Source organism: Camelus dromedarius, chromosome X (genome assembly GCF_036321535.1).
Source record: "Camelus dromedarius isolate mCamDro1 chromosome X, mCamDro1.pat, whole genome shotgun sequence".
NCBI classification, from domain to species: Eukaryota; Metazoa; Chordata; class Mammalia; order Artiodactyla; family Camelidae; genus Camelus; species Camelus dromedarius.
In genome coordinates, this window is record NC_087472.1 from 102,417,300 (window position 1) to 102,440,590 (window position 23,291).

General features: G+C 40.8%; 1 protein-coding gene and 1 pseudogene across 1 annotated transcript in view; one reads left to right on the forward strand and one right to left on the reverse strand.

Annotated features, from left to right (window-relative positions):
- Positions 1 to 5,310: 5,310 nt before the first annotated feature.
- LOC105094998 (large ribosomal subunit protein eL33-like) lies at positions 5,311 to 5,731 on the forward strand (annotated as a pseudogene).
- A 2,522-nt stretch (positions 5,732 to 8,253) lies between these two features.
- The window catches only part of SYAP1 (synapse associated protein 1), a 28,085-nt gene continuing 13,047 nt past the window's right edge, over positions 8,254 to 23,291 (reverse strand). The window contains exons 5-9 of the mRNA XM_010987101.3: positions 19,533 to 19,672; positions 13,358 to 13,506; positions 11,918 to 11,976; positions 11,325 to 11,472; positions 8,254 to 9,200 (exon numbers count right to left, since the gene is read on the reverse strand). Of these exons, the coding sequence (XP_010985403.1) occupies positions 9,073 to 9,200; positions 11,325 to 11,472; positions 11,918 to 11,976; positions 13,358 to 13,506; positions 19,533 to 19,672 (624 nt within the window). The 3' untranslated portion in view covers positions 8,254 to 9,072. The remainder of the gene's footprint in view (positions 9,201 to 11,324; positions 11,473 to 11,917; positions 11,977 to 13,357; positions 13,507 to 19,532; positions 19,673 to 23,291) is intronic.

Genomic DNA, 23,291 nt, shown 5'->3' on the forward strand with positions numbered 1-23,291 from the left:
CCTCTGGACTTCATCAATGTGAAATAGAAATAAGCATCCAATTTAGAACACTGTAATTTAAAATTTTCTATCCCATGTCACCAAATTTATTCTTAAATCATAGGTATTAGATACAGATTTGTTTCTAGGCAAGAAGAGGGTCAGATGCTTTTTTAGCCACCCTCCCACACCACACCACAGGGACCAAAAGAGAATCCTAAAAGCTTCCAGAGAGAAAAGACAGGCCACATACCAAGAATCAAGAATCAGAATTGCATTAGTTTCCCAAGTGCAACACTAAAAGTTAGGAGGCAATATAGCAATGCATTCAAACTTCTGAAAGAAAAACTTTTCTAATCAAAAATTTTAGGACAGCTGTGTGTAAATCAATGAAGTACACCACACACAGAAATCAACTCAAAATGGCTTGAAGACTTAAATATAAGACAAGACACTGTAAACCTCCTACAAGAGAACATAGGCAAAACATTTTTTGATATAAATCTTAGCAATGCTTTGGCCATTGGAATATGGGCAGAAGAGACATGTGTCACTTCTGAGCAGGAGCATAAGGGTCAGTTAGCCACACTCTCTTCTCTGGCTTGAGATTGGTGATGTCCCAGACAAAAGCTGCCCCTCCCCTAGGTTCTGGGGAAAGGATGACACACAGGACAGAGCTATAGACAGCCCATGAGGGACAGCTAACATGCAGGAGGAATGTTTGTTGTCGACTAGAGGCCAGCGAAGTGTTGGGGTCATATGTTACCACAAAGTAACTTAACTTTGGGTGACACAAAAAGGGGTAACCCAGAAAAGAGAAAAATCTGAGGTCCAGAAAAAGGGACTCAACAAAAGAAAAAGGAGAAGGAAGACCCCAGCTCAAGAGCACAGATGGTCCAGATTCAAGCAGGAGGGCATAGGGTCGCTGGAGGGATGTTTCCTGAAGTGGATAAAATGACTAATTTACCTGAGGGGTTGGAATATATTGGGAGCAGAGTAACATTTCTAGCAGAGACTCTGGAAAAGAAATGGGTAATCAGTGTATAGAAAATCAAGCAAATAAAAACTGAGACAACTATTAAGTCAGAGACAAAAAGTTGAGCAAGAAAAGTAATGTATTCATAGGACACTATATGACTAGGTTGTGAATAATATTCACATGGAAATAATGTAAAAAAGAGATTAAATTAACAAAATTAAAACAACTACATCAGAAAGATGGGATGAAGAAGTGTCTGTGTGTGTGCTGGAAGTTTCCTTAATTCTTTCATAAATTTCTCCTCTCCATTTTGTTTTCTCTTTCTGGACTTCCTTTAGTTAGATGTAACACATTCTGGAATGATCCCCAATTTTTATCTTTTCTCTCCTATTTTTCTACAACCTGTTTTGCTCTATTTTCTAGAAGATGGTCTCAACTTTATCTTCTAATACTTCTAATGAACTTTTGACCTTTACCATCATATTTCAGTTCTCAAGACCTACTTCATATTCTCTGAATGTTCTTTTTTAATAGCATATTGTTATTTTTTAATAAATGCAATATTTTCTAATATCTCATTCAAGATATTAGAGTCTGGTTTTTTTGGAGAAGGAAGTAATTAGATTTGTTTATTTATTTATTTGTTTGTTTATTTTTAATGAAGGTACTGAGAATTGAACCCAGGACCCTGTGCATGCTAGGCATGCGCTCTACCACTGAGCTCTACTCTCTACTCCAGAGTCTGTTTTAAGTTCATTATAAAGTTTCCTATCCACCTTTCTCTTAATGGTTTTAGCATCAGTGGTGATTATTGACCAGTCCTTACTTCATCTGGCCTTGCAAAATGGTGATATTTGTATTTATTAGCTGGAATTCTTTATAAAGAACTTTCCCGCATCAGCTCTTCATGTCATCAGTACTTCTTCAAAACTCCTTCTCTATCCTGAATATAGTAAGCAAAGGGCAAAAAATTGTCAAGACAATTATTGAAGAATACTTTGTCCTGTCGAAAGGAACCAGGACTCCTTGGAAAAATGCCTGATTTCAGGTGTGAAGCAGGAACAATAAAGGTGGGTATGGGACGTCTTGTCATCTTGGTGGTGGGGGGTATGTGTGTATGTGTATGTGTGCATGTGACAAAGCAAAGAAGCTACCAAAGACTACTAAGATTGAGTCAAAGGGACTCAGGGTCCTCCTTGAAGAAGCTCTTATTGGCCTAAGACGGGACAATTTAAACATCAATATTAAAAAAAATCAATAAGGAAAATAAACTTAAACCCATCAGTTAAGAAGAATCCTTAAACTGACCTCTGGTTTAAAGCCTCAACTAAGGGAGCTGAAGTCTCTGCAATTCTTTGACTTTTCTTTCTTGGTCTGAAGGAGGTACGTGCAGCTCCAGCCATCATGTCCAGGGAACGAGAGAGAGGAAAGAAGGAGGCTGACTCAGGTTTTCTGGAAGTTCCCCTAAAGACTTTTACTTGCTTCTCACTGGCCACTCTCACCTGCTAGGGACACTAGGAAATGTAGTTTTATTTCCCCAAACTGAGCACATTGCTACCCCTTATAATGCAGAGTGAAGAGAAAGGAGAGAAATGATACTGGAAAGGAAGCCAGTCTGTTCAGCCACACTTTCATATCTTTGATTATATCCCATTTCTTGTTCCTAATATTATTCACGCCTCCTTTCCTTCCTTGATCAAGTCTTTAAAAAAATCATTTTGGCTTCCTTGATTCTTTGTCTGGCACTTCTGTTATGTTTATTATCCTTCCCTTCTACTTCTTTATCTTTGCTTATTATGAAGTCATTTTATTGATTTTTCTTATTTTCTCTCCATGTCAAGGACAGAAATTTCTGAAAACAGACAAAAAAAAATAGTGTTAACAAAAAGACATAACAGCCATTAATATTTTAGTGTAAGTCTAATTTTTGTATGGGCATTTTTCTATGCACATACATGCCCAACAGACACATACACATTTCTTTTTGGAAGAAAAAGTGTAATATCAAATATATTTTTGTAACTTGTCTTTTATTTGATACTATACGGTATCATTTGATACTATACGGTGAACCTTCTCGCGTGTCAAATATAGAGCTCCAACATCTCTGTAAGCGGTCAACAAAATCCTTTATCCAAAAAAAAAAAAAAAATTACTCTCAGAGCCTTGATGAGCAGAACTGGAGTCGGGGTCCCGGGTAGATGGGACGGGAAGCAGGCTTGGGCCGAGCTCGGGAGTTACACTTGACTCTGGGGGGCGGTGACTCAGCAGTCATTTGCATAACCGTAATGCATTGCACGCAATATATTTGGCACCCAAGCCATAGATTTTCTTTTCACCTATTATTTCAAAGAATGAAGTGCTTACCCAGTTCACTGAAAAAACTGCTGCAGGCTCTTGACCCGGTTTTACAGTCACCCTCACTGTTCTAGGAGTGGCAGTACCCTCATTACTGTCTCTCCGAACTTACCGCATTATTCGCACTCATGTTTTTCCTTCATGTTTGTGTGAGACTTTTTCTTACTTAATAATAGTTCCTGATATCATGGAAGCCTGAGTGACTGCATAATTTTTGGAGGCCTTACAATCAGTAAGGCTACCATTTGTGTGTAAAAAGATAGACTTGTTGAACTTTTCTTTCTTAGTACGTACGGTCTGTGCATGTAAGCGCGCATTTTGTTATATGCGCGCAGTTAACGAGTTTTCGTGATGGTCAAGTTTTTTGGTTCCGGCGTTCTATGTAGGTTTTTGTATTTCATATGTAAGTTCGTGTTGGTGAGTTTTGGTTTTTTTTTTTTTTTTAAAGTTTCCGTTTAGACGTACATTTTTTTGCGTTATTTTGCGCACTTAGGTTGGGTGCAGCTTGGGGCTTTCAGAACACTTTCAGGGATGTTATCGCATCTGTTACTAGTTGCAATAGGGGACCTATCCCTTGATTTATCTGCCATTTTACTAGATAATAGTAATCATATTTTAGACTCCCTAGGAGAACAATTGCTAATCAAGTAAGTGCATATTTGGCTTTTCATTTACGAAACACCAATTTTTGCTTTTTTTCCCCAAAAGTATTGTACCAGTACCCACTCGCCAGCAGTATATCGGCCTTTCCGTTGTTTCACGTGCTCAGCAACTCTTGCTTTTTTCAGGCTTTTACAATTTTTGACCATCTGGCAGGTGTGAAACCCACTGTTTAAAATATTTGCGTATAATTCCATTGTATGGATGGCTATGACTTGTTCAAATCAAGATTCTGGTGCAGGGCATGTAGATAGCTTCCAGTTTTTCCATTTTATAATCAAAGCATCAGTTGTCCAATTACTTCCTCAAAATAAATTCCAAGAGTGGAAATGCTGGACTAAATGTTCCACACATTAAAAAATTTGATCCATATTACTCAACTGCCATCCAGAAAGATTTTACAATTTTAGGTTCCCATCTACAGTATTTGCATACCTTTCCCCCTATACTCTTGTCAAAAGCAGCTTAAAAAAATTTAAATGATGTATATACCTAAATTTAAAAATGAAATGACACAAGGCTTTCAGAAGAGCAGACCCCCGACTTTTGCTTCCCCATCCCAATTCCCACCTCCCAGAAACAAGCATTTTAAACCCTTAGCAGTTTCATCTGTTTGCTTTTCTATCTCATGCTTATACTGCTCTTTTTGGTTTTGTTTTAAATTACAGCAGACACTGTTAGTTGCCCACCCTGATACCAACTTTGCCTCAGCCTTCAGAGGTAGCTCAGAATTCCTGAGCATTTATGGGGTTCAGAAGCATTAAAATATCCTTGTCACCACCCAGCCGCTGTTACCTGCTATCTTGTTTTTTTTTTCAATATGAATTTCTATCTTTTCTTTTTCATTCCTTTACTGTCATTTAGTGGGGTTTTGTGGATGGAGTGGAGATAAATGCACATATTTAATCTGCCATATTCAACCTGAAATCCCAAGATATTGTAGATTTCAGAAACTAAAAAAACGCTTTGAAGACAATTAGAATAGTATCTACTTTACAAAGTCCTCTCTTAAAATAGGATAACATTAAATCAATAAAAAATGTTAAAAAAAAATAGGATAACATTTAGGACACAGGATCGACTTTAAAAAATCTTAAATGAAAAAAAAATCTTAAATGGCTTTAATCTAAACAAATTCCTTAGTGTGAAGATCTAATCACATAACTAATTTAATTTGTGAGAAATATATAACCACATGTGTTTAAATCTTCATGGATATGTATTTGTCATCTGCTATGACTTAGTTTTCTAAGCACCATCTTTTGGGATAACAAACATTTTGTAATTTTATTTTCTTCGTATCAATGTAGTCTGTGGAAGTAATCATTCATTAAAATTAAAATGGTCTTTCTCTTTCAGCCATCTTGGAGACTGTGGAGGCCTGCTGGGAACAGGACTTCTAAAACGATAAATATGTCTGGAAGGCTGTGGTCCAAGGCCATTTTTGCTGGCTATAAGAGGGGTCTCCGGAACCAGAGGGAACACACAGCTCTTCTTAAAATTGAAGGTGTTTATGCTGGAGATGAAACTGAATTCTTTCTGGGCAAGAGATGTGCTTATATGTACAAAGCAAAGAACAACACAGTAACTCCTGGTGGAAAACCAAACAAATCCAGAGTAATCTGAGGAAAGGTAACTCGTGCTCATGGAAACAGTGGCACGGTTCTTGCCAAATTCTGAAGCAATCTTCCTGCTAAGGCCATTGGACACAGAATCCGTGTGATGCTGTACCCCTCAAGGATTTATACTTATTGAAAAGTAAATAAATAAAAGTGTAGATTTGTTCTCTTGAAAAAAATATTTTAAATAGCCTGTTTTCTCCCAATGAAACTGATTATATAAACTACATCAAAATTTCTAACATATGTGTGTGTATATATATATGTGTGTGTGTATGTGTATGTATGTATGTATGTATTTATTTATTTATTTTAATGGTGGTACTGGGGATTAAACCCAGGACCTCATGCATTGCTAAGCATGCACTCTACCACTGAGCTATTCTTCCCCCTATTTTTTAAAACTGAAAAATAAATTTGTTAAAATTGAATGCATCTAATTTTCATAGTTGAAAAATGTGTCTTTACTTAAAAATGCAGGGAAAAAAATCTATCACCAGAAAGAGCAACTGTATCAAGTAACTCAAATTATAGAAGCCCACTTAGAGTCCTGTTTTTTTCATACCAAAAGCAGTCAAGGAGGCAAATAAAAAATGGCAAGTTGGATGAAATCCTAAGTTTTCTTTTGGTAAACCTTTAAAATGTTCTTAAAAAATCCTATTTGAATGATATTTTGATTGTGAAAAACCATCTTGGTTACAACACGGCATCTGAAAGCACGATGAGTACAAATATCTGCTTTCTCACCTAAAAGATAAGGTTCTCTAGTTTACTTTTTCAACTATTATAAATTGAGACTTCTCACTTTAAGTTACCACTACTGAGTATAGGAGATAATGACATTGTGACCAAGTCCACTGTAGCAGCGCACAACCTTCTGATGAGACCAGTAGGGTCAGCTGAGGATTTGACTTGCCATCAACTGCTGTAATTGCAAGTAAATGGATTTTTAATTTTATTTTATTTAAATGGATATTGTTAATTCTCATATAGTATTGACTCCAAGCACCCAAAGTAGGCTTTAAGACTTAGTTTGGTTCAATGCTCGATTGCCTTTTAAACGACTTTTGTTACTTGATTTCTCACGCATAAAACACACCATCCATCCTTCAAAGCCTTCAGGGCAGGCACATCAGCCCTCCCATGCCCTCCAAGAAACTCAGAGAAAGCTTGTGAACACGTAAAATGGTTCTCGCAAAGCCTCACCTCTGCGATTCACAGTGGCCATTTTCCTTTGAAATGTGGTATTAGAAATAGCTGCTGTAGCAGGATTATTCATTGTCCCCCCACTCCCATCCCGGAACTTGGTTCCTCTTAACTGAAACAGCAGAGGTACCTATAATGCCAACTAGAAGGGCAGTGTCACCTGAGGACGCTAGTGAAGGAGTAAGAACAAGTAAAAAGCTCTGCTGCCCTGAGCGCATTTGTGCATTAGTCCTGCATCTCTCAACCTGTAAAGTCCATTCTAATCCCTGCGGGTCTGGGCCAGCAGGTCTGGGGTGGGGCCGGAGACCTTGCAAGTCTAACCTTAGCTCTATTCCCCTTTATGAAGCTCCCAGGGCAGGAGGAGGATGCGGTTGCTACCTGAGCTACACTCCAAGTACTGAGGTGTAATTCCCAGTAATGAAGTGTGTTCCTGTTTTGTTTCATGTATTTTTTTGTTTGTTTGTTTCATGTGTTTTTATGCACAGTATATCTTGTTGGCTAACCCCGCAAGCAGGTAATAAATACTTAGAAATTTCCCACCAAACATAATTACAAATTATTTTGCCCTTTAAAAGAGTAACACTTCACATACCTGTGAATCCATAAAAATATAGCATAACTGTATTTTTATGCTGTGTATAAAATCTTATTTTATTTCCACAGGACAACACACAATTAGGCAATAGACAATCAGGCAATAGGAGTATCATGTAAAATTGATAGCAACAACCATAACATATTTCAATTGTCACGTTAGGTTTTGTTTCTTTCTCTGAAAACTTTCCTTTTTTGTATTTATTCAATATTCATCGATAAGAATTTTAGTGCATATACTAACAGCTAAGCACTGTCATATTCTGATCTGCTTACATCTAGGATTTTTAACTACTTAAAAACATTTAATGTATTTCTTCCCCTCTAGAAAACTCTATTAAAAAGCAAAGAAATTTTTCCCTTCAATGGGATTATTTCAGAAGTTGCCAGACCCATCTCTGGGCTCAAACTCAGTAAACAGAAACTGTGGCACCAAAAGTGGAAATCTCTCGATGATGGGGTCAGGGGTTTCATCAGATACAAACCTGCAGTCCTTGCCGAGGAAGTCTGACTTATTTGCACAAGCAGATCCCAAATACAAACCCAAGAGTAAGGCTTGCACCCTCACCAATTCTCTAGTTGACTATATCTTTGCCAAAGGACCAGGGACTAATTTTTCTGGGGTCAAGAACAGAAATATGTACATGTTTCTTATAAAGAATTACCTTCATTCTATTCCCCTTTATGAAAGGCTCCTTGAAAAATCCAAGTTTCGGAAAGCAAATGCCATGGAGTGTTCTGATGTTCAGCCACCTGTCCTTTTCAAGTAACTGTGTTTTGTGAACGGTCCTGCTGGTGGAGCGGAATCCAGGCAGGACTGACCAATTAAGTTCCAAAAGTTGTACTCAGACAACACAATTTTATAAAGACTGACAGTTTAATTAAGACCAAAAAAGCAAAAAACATTTGTATGTGATGACGATTTAAACAACAGGAGACTTTAAGGTGAATGGGCTTGTGACAGTCATTAATACAAAAAGGATGAAAGGCCCTGCTTTCTACAAAAACCACGACGTAAAATTTAGGAAAACAGTATTAAATGTGGTATAGTTTAAAAAAAAGGCCCCGAAGAAAAACAAATGTTTTTGCACAGTATTTCTCCATGTCAAACCGTGTGATGTCTGTATCATTATAATCAACATAATTATTTTATCTTTTGGTTTCCAGATGGAATTTTAGAAAATACTTGCAAGAAAATAGTTCTGAAAGTGCTTCCTCTTAAGTTCTTTGGTACAATTTGGTCATTTTGACAGTTATTGATCCATTAGATAAGTACTTTAACATATATGTATCAACAAAAATGCAACAAGAAGTACAAATGTTTAGAAAACCACAATTGAAGAATATATTATATTTTTGACCTCACGGAAAACAGAACTCTAAAATTTTACTTATGTTTCTGTGGCAAAGATGTCTGCATCGACTACAAGAACATCTCTAGTTAGACTATTTATACTAAAGAAATGTTACATAAAACATCTCTTTTTGATTATTAGAATAACCATCCTATGTACTTTTTTTTAAGTAGAAGAGGCAAGTTTTAGCTTGAAAAAAAGACTAATTTTGAATTTCATAAAGTTATATTCTTTTGTGCCTTCTGATTCAGCAAGCATCGACATCTAGAATTTAATGTCAGTTACAGAATGTTAAGGATTATTCTTTTATTTCAGGAGATGGCTAATTTTCCTCCTGCAGCATTTTCTCTATTTCCTTATCCCAGTTTTCATCTCGTTTCTCTGATTCTGTCACCACTTCATATTCCTGAAGTTCCTGTTGTAGTTCTTTTTCCCAATCTGCAGAATCCTCTGAAAGAAACAAATGAGAGAAAAAAAAAAAAACTGAATTCCTAACACCGGTCCCAACAATGCAGTCCACTATAATTACCTGTGTAAGTCCTAACCACGGAAATATTTACCGTCTCAGGCTTCAGCACTGAGGGTGCTCAGAAAAACTGAACAAATCTGAACAGTGGCCAAAGAGAAATAAGATTAGAACAATAAATTTATTTAATACAGAAGCAAAAGTATCAGAAGTCGTCAGTAAATTTGGGGTATTATTTTTCTTTACCTAGGCCTCTGATTTTCCTGCTATTTAAATGGATAATTGATAATTAATATTTGGTCACAAATTAATTTTTACCATGACCAATGATGACAATGGTAGCAAAAACAGCTAACGTTTCTAGTGCACTCACTCAGCCAGGCCTAGGGCTACCCACTCTCTCTATATCACTCTTTTCATCCTTAGAACAATCCATGGACTAGATACACAATTATACACATTTGACAGATGGGGAAATGGAGGCTTAGAGGTTAAGTGACTTGCCCAAGGTCACACAGCTTGCCAGTGACAGACATATGGATGGAACCACAGTCTGTGCTTAATTATCTCCCATGAGTGGCAACAGACACAAGGACCTGAAGTCAGGTGGTCTCTCACCAAAGCCCGGCCCCTCCTGGGAGGCTCCACCTGAGCTCTCACACTGGGGAGAGTCAGAGCTGCATCCTTCTCCTTGGGTGCTCAATATACACGCAAGGCATACATACAGAATAAGGGATCTGCTATGCAGCGTTACAAAACAGCCAGAAAACAAAGCAGCTATTTAAAAAGTAAAAGCTAAAATTCATTTCCAACTCTTAAAAATTAACCCTTAAACTTAGCTATAAGGAAAACAGAAACCAAATGTTTAAAATTTTTACAGCAGTGACCTAAAGGGAAAAGGCACTGTGTGTTGGGTAGCAAACCACTGATTTCACAAATATTAGGTGCTTATTGGGTGCTAAGCTCCATGTTAGGTGCTATGGGGGATAAAAAGACAAGGTGTGACTGCTCTTGAGGAACTTACAGTTTAGCTGGAGGGCCAAGACACCTTACATGTAGAAGAATACTAAGTGGTCCAAGTTCTAATGAGGGTAGGAATTCAGAGAAAGAATAGCTTGCCGGGAACAGCCAGCCAATACCATGTGAATCCTGACCCAGTGCTCCTTCCAGTCTCGGTGGGGTCTCTGCTGAGGGTCAGCAGCAGCAGAAAAGGAACCAGGGCACAGTCTGCTCTAGCCCTTGCCTGCTACACCCGGGGCTGAGGCCTGCCTTCTTCCAAGGTGGCCAGCAGCCATCTTCTCAGAAAACAGATGGGGGTGGGGGTGGGTGGGAGGGGTCTGAGGGTAGGGAGCCCAGATTTTCACTTCCCCACTCGCTTCTCTCCTCTGCCCCCTCTGGCTCCTCCCTCCTTGCCAGTTCTTTCCCCCAGAGGGCCCCCGCAGGGTGCAGTGTGCAAATGGGCTTCCGGTTCACCTAGGGGAGGCTAGTTTCTCACCAGTGCTCTCTGCATGACTGTGGGAAGAGCCAGCTTCCTGAACTGTAAGTCTCAGAAGACTTCGTGAATGATGATTAACCCAAGCCTTTGCTTGTCATCCAGGAGAAGGCCAGTAATTTGTCCTGATGTGCCAAAGAAAGCAGCCCCATGGCTGGTACTTTTTTTCTAAACTACCTTAGTTTTTAAATCAATTTTATTTTTAAAGGCAGTCAGCTCCTTCTGAGAAGCCATGCTCTTGGGGCACACAGCAGCTGGGGAGAGGGTTTTCTACATACAGTATAAACCCCAGCAGGAGGCTGGAGGGCAGCATCTCCATGAGAAGGGATGAGCTGGCTTTCCTGACAGCTCCTGGCCACGTGTGTTGGGGCTGAGAAGCTTCGGAAGAATCACTTAACCCCTCTGGGTCTCAGTTTCTCCTCTATGTTTCTGGGCTTAGGGCAGAGGGCCTTGAGATCTGGTCATGTCTGCTAGAATCCACCTTCTGTTGGGGAACAGAGAAGCCGCTCTGGTGCAGAAGTTACAACACAGGTTTGTCTATCTGCTTCAGAATAACAGTCTTCTACAGTCAGCTTTGGCACTGAGGACAAGGACAGTGGTTCTGGTTGTTTTGTACCTTCAAGTGCGACTGTCTCCTCCTCCTTTTTGTCCAGCACCAGCTGCTCCATCTCCTTCCTCAGATCCTCCTGATTTAAGTTACAGGCATCAAAGGCATCACTGACAAACTCAGAAACACCTGGGCTGGTAGAAATCTCCTCTTCATCCTGAAATGCAACAAATGAGCTCTGGAAATGGTTTTCTAAGTGACATGCACAGAGCTCTTGTTTATGGTCCTCTCACAATTGAACGCAGCATCATTTTCATTCCCTTCCTCTGCTAGTCGAGTGGTCACTGCTCACCACCTTCTAACCTGCACAGTGACTCAGTAACTAGACGCATTACCAGCTCCATCTATATGCTCACTCATGGTTTGGATCACTGCAATCATTCTGTCCAATCCCTGATGTGCACATCTAGAATTATTCATGCCAGGAAATCGCCTCACGTCTCAGCTATAAGTCCTTAGTTCTTCAAGGACCAGACCCTTCTTCTTTAGAACAGATAAGACCCACATTTGTAAGTAGTTTTGAAATGGTATCTGAGATACTTAACATAGAGTGACTTCATTTCCAGACATCAACTACTAGGTATAATGTAAAGCTGTATTACCTCTTGAGTTTTAAGTTGAGATTTGATTACGACAGGTGGCGTTTTGGGCCGTACTGCCTCTAAGAAGTGAGAATAAAAGAGACAATAATTGCTTGATTCAATCCTGAATACATATTATAATAACAACCAAATTATCCACAAGTATGATGATACTAAATAATTTTCAGAAAAGAGCCTTTAATGTTACGCTTTCTGTTTTTCTCAAGTTATTATGAGAAACCATCTCAACCTCTTTCCTTTGGGGATATTTTTAATATATCATCATATTCAATGCCCCTTATATAAGATTTCCAGCAGGAAATAAATTTTGATTTCAGTGTTAGCAAAATTCATTGAAGAATAGTTCTGCTCTTTCTTTTAGGATGAGAATGAAGTTATTTATCAAGTTTTCCCTTCTTCACGTATGCTGGAGAGCACAAAGTAAAATGTAAGGCCCAGTCACAGCAGCTACTCTTTGTCACAGGCCGCATTTTCTATCTTCTCAACCTTACAACATGTACAGTCTTTACTGAACCCCGTCTTAAGGTCACTTAGTTATACAGGCAGTATTTGGAAAATGGCATTTTCCAATATATTAATAAAGAGGAAATACTAAAGGATGAGAGACAACTGGGATTCATATCAACATCTATCCGCCAAATGCCCAACGCTGCTGTATGGGGCAGCTTCGTGACACCTCCCTGACCCCAGTGCAGTGTCAGGTGCTCTTTGAGTGTCTGCACAACTCGCGCCTAAGGACACACTGTTTTGTGTCATCATTTAAAATTCCACGAATGAGTAAGTCTCCAGTTATAATAACTGGTACCTACACACAGTATGTGTTTGTTAAATGTTAAAAATGTGACACAAAATACATATTTTATTTTAATTACTACAGATATTAAATCATTGCTGATATTATCAACCACTTTCCCCAATGACTGGGGGTAAAACTGTCACGATAAGGATGAGTCAAATGTGTAACTGAATGGCGCCTGGCTCCAGGCTGGATATTTATAACTTGGAGTGGAATGGAGCTTAGCTCTGCGCTACAGACGATCAGCCTGGAGAAATGATCAGGCTGAATGGAAGATCAAGAAACAAAGATAAGTGGTGAACTGAGTTGGAGGAGGACAGAAGGTATAAAAAGTCACATGGCAAAGGACAAGGAAAGAGATGGGAAGATGACTGGTGAGGGAGGGAAAAATATAAAGGAAGAAATAAAAAAGCCAAAGAATGAGGGAAAGCTAGCAAAGTAAAAGCTTGGGGAAGACATGTGAGCAGGGTCAGAGAAAGGGCAACAAGAGAACAACGAGTATTTTCTCTGGAAAGAACTTTCCCTAAGGTGACAATGACACTTCTAGTACATACAAGATGACAAACTCGTGAAAGTCTCAAAGTTAAGAATGTGTTACAAGTAATTCTCATTTTCCGCGCAGGCGCACCTGCGCCGGGAGGTACCTGTCAGCGGCAGCTCGGCGTCCCTGCCGAGGCTCTTCTCCTCCTTCCCCGCGGCCTGCTGCTGCGCCGCCAGGGCCGTGAGCTGGGCCGACTGCTTAATCAGGGACACGCGGTAGAAGTAGTTCCTCCAAAACACTTCTTCCTTCACACTTTCAAAGACAGACAACAACACATTTGAGAATGCATGCGGAAAATGCATGCCAGGGTTATTTGCTGCAGTGGAGACTGGAATAGATGATTGTTAGGGACATTTTCCAATCTGAATGAGGCTCAAAGGAAATTCCTGTTTGCTTTTGAATTGAAAGCTGAATAACAGGATAAAAAGAACAGCTATCTTCTCCACAGCAGCAAAAGACAGCTTACAGAACACCAGTGAAGCCTCAGCGTTTCCTGGTATTTTAAAGATACCAATGCTGCCATCAGCAGAGGAAAAGGGGAGACTGCTGCGAGAGCACGGAGAGCAGCCGGGGAGACTGGAAGCAGAGCCAGGGCTCCACCCATTATTTGCTGTTTACCCAAGGATGAAGTGCTTTCAAGCAGTGAGAAGGAAGGATTGTGGCTATTGTTCCTTATGAAAGGAAATGTTTGGCAGCTTGCAAATAACTAGCAATCATTAAGAGTTAGCGATGAGGTGGAAGATGGTTGATAAAAAGACTGAAGTGTAGTTCAACCTGAGAACTCTGAGTGATTCTCAAACTTGGCTGTGCACTAGAATCACCTGGGGTGCAGTGTTGGCACCCAAGACAGGTAAGGTAAGTATCCACATAGGGGTGGCCTGGAATGGGGAATGAGAGCCTGCGCAGGGAGGAGGGTGTCTAAGCTGGGAAGGGGGTGGTGGCAAAAAAGGAAGATTGATCACTCACCAGGAGATTAAGTAAAAATATTAAGGATAGTGGAAACAAGGTTTCTCATCATCAGAAAAGGTAGTTACAGCCATGGAAAAGGAAAATTCCAGAATGAACCTTATTGTGAGGTATCACTGTGAACACATGGTTTTCATTCAACAGAGATGCAAACAAGTGCATGTGTGTGTATATGAGCACACTAGCTCTGTCCACTGAGCGGGCCAAGGAGTAGTGACACCCCAGTAACAATGAACCTGCCTAATGCTTAGAACTTGGTTTCTAAACACTATTTTCTGTTAAAAGGAACCAGAGCTCCTTGGATAAATGGCCAATTCTAGGGTTACAGTAGTGAAAGAACAAGGTAAGCTTGGACTTTCAAGTGAAAATCAAAAACCAAAAAAAACCTACCCCGAAACCGAAACCGAAACTGAAATTAAAACCAAACAAACAAAAAACAAAACAAAACAAAAGGTAAGCTTGGACTATCTCATGGCAGGAAGGAAATGCTCCAAGAATGATGGGGATGAGTCAAAAGGACACAGAAACCAGCTTGAACAGGCTCCCACTGGCAAATAGGTGATGATTTGAGCATCAAAATAAATAATGATAGCAATGGATTATAATCACTGCATAAAACAGGACCATGAGTCCATACAAATATACATAAATTCATGAATATACGAAAAATTTGAGGAGGAATGAGGTATTTACAGACTTTCAAAGTACCTCCCCAGAAAATAGTTATTAATTTCAAAGAGGAAAGGAGTAACTTTATAGTCGGGAAGGCTGGCAGACACCACCTTCTTTATCAAGTGACCAAAATGTAGGCAGTAATGGGACAAAACAGCAGTACGTGCCACCTGACAGGATGCAACAGACTCAAGGAGACTGATGAGGCACTAAAACCAAATGCAACATGCGAGTCTGAAGTGGATCCTTTGGCTAAAAAGGGTATTATTGGGACAAATGGTAAAACTTGAATAGGGTCTGACAATTAGATGGTAATAACGCATAAGTACCATTTCCTGATTGGGATAGTTACATCCTGGTTATGTAGGAGAATCCTTGTTTGTAGGAAATACACACTAAAGAATTCAGGGTTAATTGGGTATCAGGTCTCAAATGATTCAGAAAAAAACTTCTTTATACTGTACTTCCACCTCCTCTACAAGTTTGTGGTTGTTTCAAAATAATGATAAAAGACACTGATGACTGTGCTCACCTGAGAGCAATTAAATAAAAATCTCCAGGATGTACAAAACACGAATCAACAAAAAAACCCCTCTCCACCTGTCCCCCAACAAAACACAAAAGAAGGACAGCCAAGGAATGGCTTGGGTGACCTGCAGAGTATGTGTGGGTTGGTTTGTTTTCTCCTGTCTCATTTTATGCTCTAAAAATGTTTTGCTAGTAGAAATGACAAAAGGGTTGGAGAATGTCTCTCCACCTCCTGCTTTACTAGAAGGGATGCAAGTTCCTGGAATGCGGTGGGGTATATGGGGAGGGGAAAGCTGTGGAAGAAAACACGACAGAAGACTTTGAAGGAGTAAAAGAAAGCCAGTGAGAATTAATAGAAAATACTGAGACCCAGGTTTGTGAATGAGGACAGGGCTTGCCTTAGATAGGACTTCAGAACATGTGGTTGTCACATCTGTGAATGGCGAAGCTGGGCCAGAACTGACAGAGACAAAATGCAAGATTATCTACACAATTCAGGCCAGGTAACAAGATGATATGCAGCTAGATGCAGCCCATCTTTTCTTTCATTAATTCCACCAATATTTACCGACTGTCACATGCGTCTGGCTTCATGCTAGGTGCTGGGGGGATTCAGGGATGAATAAGACAAGCTGTTGGCCAAAACAGATGACCACAGAATAATGCCCTCTTACTTGTCAAGTTATTACTATGTGTCCAGCAGCATTTCCCATAATCACATGGCCTCATACCATTCTTTTTCTCATAACATCTCTTGGAAGTAGATCGGCAGGAGGGAGACCTGGCTTAACAATGGTTCATAGAGGGTCATGGACAACTACAAGCATTGCTGTACAAACTGCAGTATGTTACAGCTGCTAGGAGAGCTAAGAAAATCTTAGGCTGCATTAAAAAGCACAAAAGACACACTATGGTATACTGTTCTGCAATTAGACAACACATATTCACTTTGGGGAACTCATTTTCACAGGTTAATCACCTGGATGGTGACGGGGTACAGAGACTAGGACACCTGGGGAACAAATGAAGGAACTAGGGCTGTTTACCCAGATACGTTCAAGGGTCTTAAACCAGAACACCACAGTGATACAAAATTGAGACTAGCCTTCCCATGAGGGAGTGAGCTGCCTTAATATTTTCAAGGTCAGTTTTAATTTTGAGCTCTATAGAATGTCCAAAATGAAACAGGTATACTATGTAAGGTGGGCCATAGGCAATGTTTGCTCTCTTAATAAAAACAAACATCTGGACTGTTTTATTTTCCAGAGTCTCTCCCTCTCAATGTAAGAAGTGATCACAGAGACACACCACAGAGATACTCGGTTACCCTCTAGAGAGAGTCACAAAGCATATGACATACTAAAGGTTTTGACAAGTTCTATGATAAAGAAATCCATCAACTTTAGCAACACCCAAACGTTTATCTGACCACTTATGCTCTCATGGACCATTTTAAAGTATTAGTATGCGGTGAACACCTTCTGGGAAACACTGGGCGTATGTCAAAGCTTGAGGCCGGAAAGACTTGTGGCTTCCCTACTGTCGTCAGAGGGAAGGCCTCAGAGGGTGCCTGTGACAGCAGCAGGGCCTTGTCTCGTGCCAGCTGTCACAGGGAAGTACTAACATGCTAAGAGGCATTTTGAAATATGGAGCAAGTGTTTATTTTGTTTGGTTTTCTAAATTGTTCCTGGTTAACGATGCTGCTGTTCAGAAAAAGTGTCTCAAATGATCAAAGTAGCACTTCTGTATGTCAGGAAGGAAAAGTCCAGAAGTCTTCTATTTGTATGTGATGGCTCAATTTTGTTTTGTTTTAATATGGAAATTTCAACAAAATAAAAGTAGAGAGACTAGAACAATGAACCCCACGTACCCATGACCTAACTTCAACACGTTTCAAAATCTATGTCCCTCTCCCCTGCATACGTGCTCTTCTCTGGATGGGGTTGGAATATTTTAAGGCAATGTCAGATAGCATGTCCTTTTATCCATAAATACTTCAGTAAGCATTTCTAACAGATAAAGACTTATAAACACTAACTCTAATTTCTAAATCATCCCTAACAGAATTAGCAGTAGGAAACTGGAATTACATAACTCAACGGGTAGTTTACTTAGCCAGCAACAAATAAAAAATACTATTTGCCAAATATCAGTTCTCCAAAGCTTAAAAGAAATTGAAAATTACTGTCAGCGGCAAGAGAGGAGTCAAGAATTGGCAATAACCGAAACTACAGGCCTGCCAGGAGCACCCCAGGCCTCCCGGCCCAGCGCCTCGGGGCCTCTGGGCGCCTGAGAGCCCAGCGGAAAGCCGGTGTGTGGCCTGGGGTGGTCTGAAACTGGCTCCCAGTTGTGGGAGCCTTCAGGCCCTTCGGGCGTAGGCACACCTGACCCCAGAGCTTTGCTACTCTTCTCCCAGAGGCAGTTACTCCTGAAAGGTCTGACCTAAGAGCCCGAGATGAAAGATCTACAAACAGATATACACACATGAATTGTTCCAAGGCCAACTCCCAGAGTTTTGTGAGCATAATAGTAAAAAATAGATCAGATGATAAAATCTTTTATATCCTTAATGAAATATAGCTACTTTACAGTCTAAGGATTAAATTTGTAATGAGATTTTAGCCATAAAACACATACTTTTCTTTTGGGAGGGTGGGGGAAAGCTGTAGAAATTCATCATCAGTATGTTAGTATAGAGAGAAGAGTTTCACCAACACGTGTGAAAAAAAAAAGATTCTATGTAATTGCTGTTTCAAGTCTGGAAGAACACTTTCAAAGTATTCTCTCACAGATGGAAGATCTGTGCTGCTATGTGAACCAAGTCTAGCAAACATTTGTTAGAACCCCTGGAGGCCAGCTAAACATAGCAAAACAAACATGTGTTTTATGTGTGCTGCTTGTGAAATCACCACTAAAATAATAGGGTAAGAATTAAGTAGATAAAACCTACAGTGACAAGGAAAACTAGCAAGAAAAATACAGTGGAGGCTGAAAAGTTGATGGGCAGATAGTAAGCTATCTTGTACACCAGAGAGAGCTGCGCTGAGGTGCCTGACGGCGGGGCAGCCAACAAAAAGCAGGCCGGTTTATCAGGCAGAAGCACAGAAAGATGCTGGGACGGCAGGCCTCAGGCATCTTTGAAGGCTGGTGCAGAGGCCCTGAAGGAGCGCTGAGATGGCTCCTGCACTGCCCCTTCAGGCCAGGGACTGTGTTCGCCTGTGGCAGAGACTGACAGTTCACCAGAAGCCAAGGGCCATGCAACTCAGGGACAGCTGGCGCAGCGGAGGATGGGAGCGCCACGCTGCGCCGAAGCCACAGGGCTCAGACTCTCCCTGATGTGAGGCCTGCAGCCAGACAGGAAGCTGAGATGTCCTGCAGGGAAAGCCTCCCTGCCCACATGGCCTATGTGGGGCACAGAGCCCCAAGCACCCTTTCAGCTCGCGGTGCCTTCAGCCACAAAGGAATGGTAAGAAAAGCCTGCAACATGAACCACGGAGCCCAAAGCGAAGATTCAGAGAAAGAACACAGAGAAAACGGTGTCTCAAGAAAACTATACTTCGTGTCTTCTCAGGGAACAGTAAGAAACTGCATTCCTACAACCAGCACAGAGTGCCACACAACAGGAACACTCACAGAACACAAAAGACCATTGACTTTAAAAATGGGGCAGATTCAAAGTAAGGCACTGGAATTACAAACAGTGAGAAAGAAGTGGAGGGAAAGGAAAGGGGGTCACCGCTGATGGCAGTGTCACAGAAGACATTATGTGTGCAGTGGAGCTGAAAGGATAAGCAGGGATTTCGTGAGGAGAGAAGGGCCTTTGGGCAGAGAAAAGCCATGGGTGGCAAAGAGAACAAGACCGCCACTGCCAGGGAGCGGGGCCTGAGTGGAGAAAAGGCAGCGGCTGGGGCCTCGTGGGCCTTGTAGGCCTTAATTTTATTTAGAAGGACACAGGCACATTTGTTGTTTTTATAGGAAAATCAGTTTTACCTTCTAACTGGGCATAAAAGAGCACATTTCATCTGCACACCAAAAATCCCAAAAAGCCCACCCTGAGTTTTAATTTGATGCCCCCTCCTCCGTGTGTGTGCTAGGGGGAGGGTACTGCTTACAGTTTAGGAACAAGGGCAAATCTCATCCTGCTCAGCAGCTCGTCCTCCTGGAGCATGACCAAGGCGACGGGGTACATCTGATCAAAGTCAAAGTTAAACTGCACACCGGCTGGAGGGTCACGGAGGAAATTCCTCTTGTCCTTTGATGAAAACAGGAAAAACATGGGGAAAACCATGGATGCAATTAATACATAACAGCGCATCAGTTAATTCTCCTGAAGGCTTCAGGTGCAAAGTCCACTGAGCTGTCATTAACCTGCCCACCTAAGAGAGAGCAGAGAACAACTGACCTTTTCATATATTTTTTAACAGTCTCAGTTGGAGAGGGCCTCATGGGAGGCCAAGGAATTCAATTGTGCAATCTGTTGAAATTATATCATTTGAAATCATATGAATACATTTGTTTCAGTATGTGAAAACTTTTAAATATGTGAAAATTAGTGTAAATAATCTTAGAAACACTCTACCCAAAGTTAGAGTTAGTTAACCATATCACAAAAGTGAAATACATGACCCAACTCATTTCTCAAGTATGCACAAACCACACTTTCACCCCACACCTCTTGACAGAACCCAGAGGCCCAGGCTCTCCCTGATAAATCTCTGCCAAGCTCCTCAGGTCAGTCCCTGCACTGAGGGAATGCGACAGTAACTGAAACACAGTGCAGCTTCTCCACAGATCATGGCCAGGCTGGGGAAAGGCTAGATGTAAGAGAATGAAATTAGAACATTCTCTAACACCATATACAACAATAAACTCAAAATGGATTAAAGACCTAAATGTAAGACTGGAAACCATAAAAATCCTAGAAGAAAACATAGGCAGAACACTGACATAAATCGTAGCAACATTTTTTTGGCCTGTCTCCTAAGGCAAAGGAAACAAAAGCAAAAATAAACAAATAGGACCTAATTAAACTTAAAAGCTTTTGTGCAGCAAAGGAAGCTATCCACAAAATGAAGATAATCTACTAAATGGCAGAAAATATTTGCAAATGATATGACAAATAAGGGGTTAATATCCAAAATACACAAACAGCTCATACAAATCAATATGAAAAAAAAAAACAACAAACAACCTGATTAAAAAATGGGCAGATGACCTGAACAGACATTTTCCCAAAGAAGACATACAGGTGGCCAATATGCACATGAAAAGATGCTCAACATCACTATCAGAGAAATGCAAATCAAAACCACAATGAGATATCATCTCACACCTGTCAGAATGGCTATCATCAAGATGACCACAAATAACAAATGTTGATGAGGCTGTGGAAAAAATGGAACCCTTATAAACTGTTGGTGGGAATGTAAATTGGTGCGGCCACTGTGGAAAGTAGTATGGAAGTTTCTCAAAAAATAAAAACAGAACTACCTTATGACCGAGCAATTTCACTCCTGGGTATGTATCCAAAGAAAATGAAAACATTAATTCAAAAAGATACATGGACTCCAATGTTCATAGCAAAATTGTTTTCAATAGCGAAGATATGGAAGCACCCTAAGGGTCCATCAACAGACGAATGGATAAAGAACCTGTGGTATACGCAAAGGCAAAGCTTCCTGGATTAGGCAAATTTTCTAGGGAATAAGGATGACTATGAACTCCTCTGGGGAGGAGCATGACTCACACTGATTAACATATAAAGGAGTGTCTCCAAACCACCCCCTTTCCTACAGATAGAGCAAAATAACCAAGGTAAAAGGCTGTTGTTTTGTACCACTCAAACAACTGACTGTTGCTACTCTATTTCTTTTTTAAAATCTTTTTTGTTTGTACATATGATATATACTCATTTTTTGAAAATTCAAAGCAGCAAAGAAAAACACAGTCAAAAATCCCACCCTCCACAGACAACTCCAGGTAAATGTTTCCTCAGGCCGCGTCAGTGTCTGTTTGAATACAATTTGACGTAAACAGGAAGACCCTCACAGGCTACAGATCACCTGTTTTTCCTTTCCACTCAGGGTCCTGAACATCTTTCCATGCCTGATGTGGATATGCATACACTGAATAAGCCATGATTTACTTAGCCAGGCCCACTTAGGTAGTCTCTGAGATTGTTCCTAACAGAGAATTCTGCAAGCAACATCACTTTACAAATAGACAGCTTTTATTCCCTTCTAAAGTGATCTTTTTAGACTAAATTCCTGGAAGTAGGATTTCTAATCTAAAAGCACGATTATTTTGATACATATTGCTCGAACTGTCCTCCAGGAGACAGCAGCAGTTTATACTGCTACTAACAGCATCAGTTTCATTTCACTGAGCCCATGTTGGATTTTAACAACATTTTTGGTTTTTGAGAATTCCTAAACTAATAAAGCAAGAACAACTCTGAGTCTAAATGGATTTTAGTTATTATTTACCTTCCATTATAAAAATTTCAAAGCCTGAAGCTGCCCCAACCATGTCCCACCTGCATTTCTATGGCAGCCTCCAAACGGGCAGCTGTCTCCCATCCCATTTCTCCCGCCCACAGCAACCCACTTTCTACACTGCCCCAAGAAAACCATGTATCTTACCTATGACTAAAATCCTTCAAGGACTCCTTGCTGCCTTTGAGATAAAACCTAACCTTATCAGAATGGTATGAAAAGGTCCTCATGCCTTGGCTCCCTGTCGACTTCCTCACTACAGTCAAGTTAATTAGTCATACATCGATGCTTGCAATATCCCTACCTGAATACCGAACCCTGCCCCACATCCCCAAAACATCTATGTGCCCTCCTAAGACTCATCTCAGCTCCAGTGTCATCATTCCTGGGACGGCTTCCTTGGGATCATTCTTTTCTCTCTCCAAAATGAATGAAATGCTCCTTTCTGCTGCATGTCCTTAGCATCCTGTATTACAGTACTCATTACAGGGAATAATACTGTATGTGCATTCACTGAGCAGCTCTCTAGCAAGCCTGCAGGTTCTTGCAGGATGTATCTCATTTATGTGAAGTCCTAGGAGAAGGCTGGGCCTAGAGTACTTACTAAATTCAGTTTGCTGAACTGAGTTCTCACAAGCACCTAAGGACAACTGTACTCTCCACTTCTTTTCATGTATTATGTGGCCCTACATAGCCCCCCCAATACAAGGAGCTTAAAGGGTTGCTCTGCTATACACTCTGAATTGTCCCCACCTAGTGCCTGGTAAATCAGAGAATGTTAAGTCAACTCCGGCAGAGACTGTTAACCATCTCCAAGTATTCATTTCCTCTTTCCTATCTTTCAGGATCATAACTCTGAGTTCCAGCTGGGTATATGGCCACACACGCAGAGACCAGACTTCCCAGGTTCCCTGGCGTCCAGGGGTGGCTGTGTGTCCAAGGTGCCAAAGGGATGTGGGCCTGAGTGATAGGTGCAGTTTTTTGGGTCTCGTCCTTCAAATGGTCTGGCACGACCACCTCTTTCCCAATCACCACAGGCTGGAACAGTTATAGAAGACAATGTCCTAGAGGCTGGTACAGGCTAAGAGTAAGATAGGAAGGACTCAGGCCTGTAAGTGACTTCATGGGGCAAAGCATACCTACTGATACCTTTGGGTCACACTGACATCTTGTGAGCTCTCTTGTAGGCATGTCTGGGTGCAAGGTTCATTCCATCATCTACTCAGCAGATGCTCATTCGGCACCTGCTGTGCTCCAGGCTCCATGCTACCTGCTAGCAGGGCACAGCACAGAGTCCATGCCTTCACGGCATTTACAGTTGGGAGTGGGTGAGTGGGGAGAGAGACACAAGGGTTTAGGCTGCCAAGGCTCTGAGAC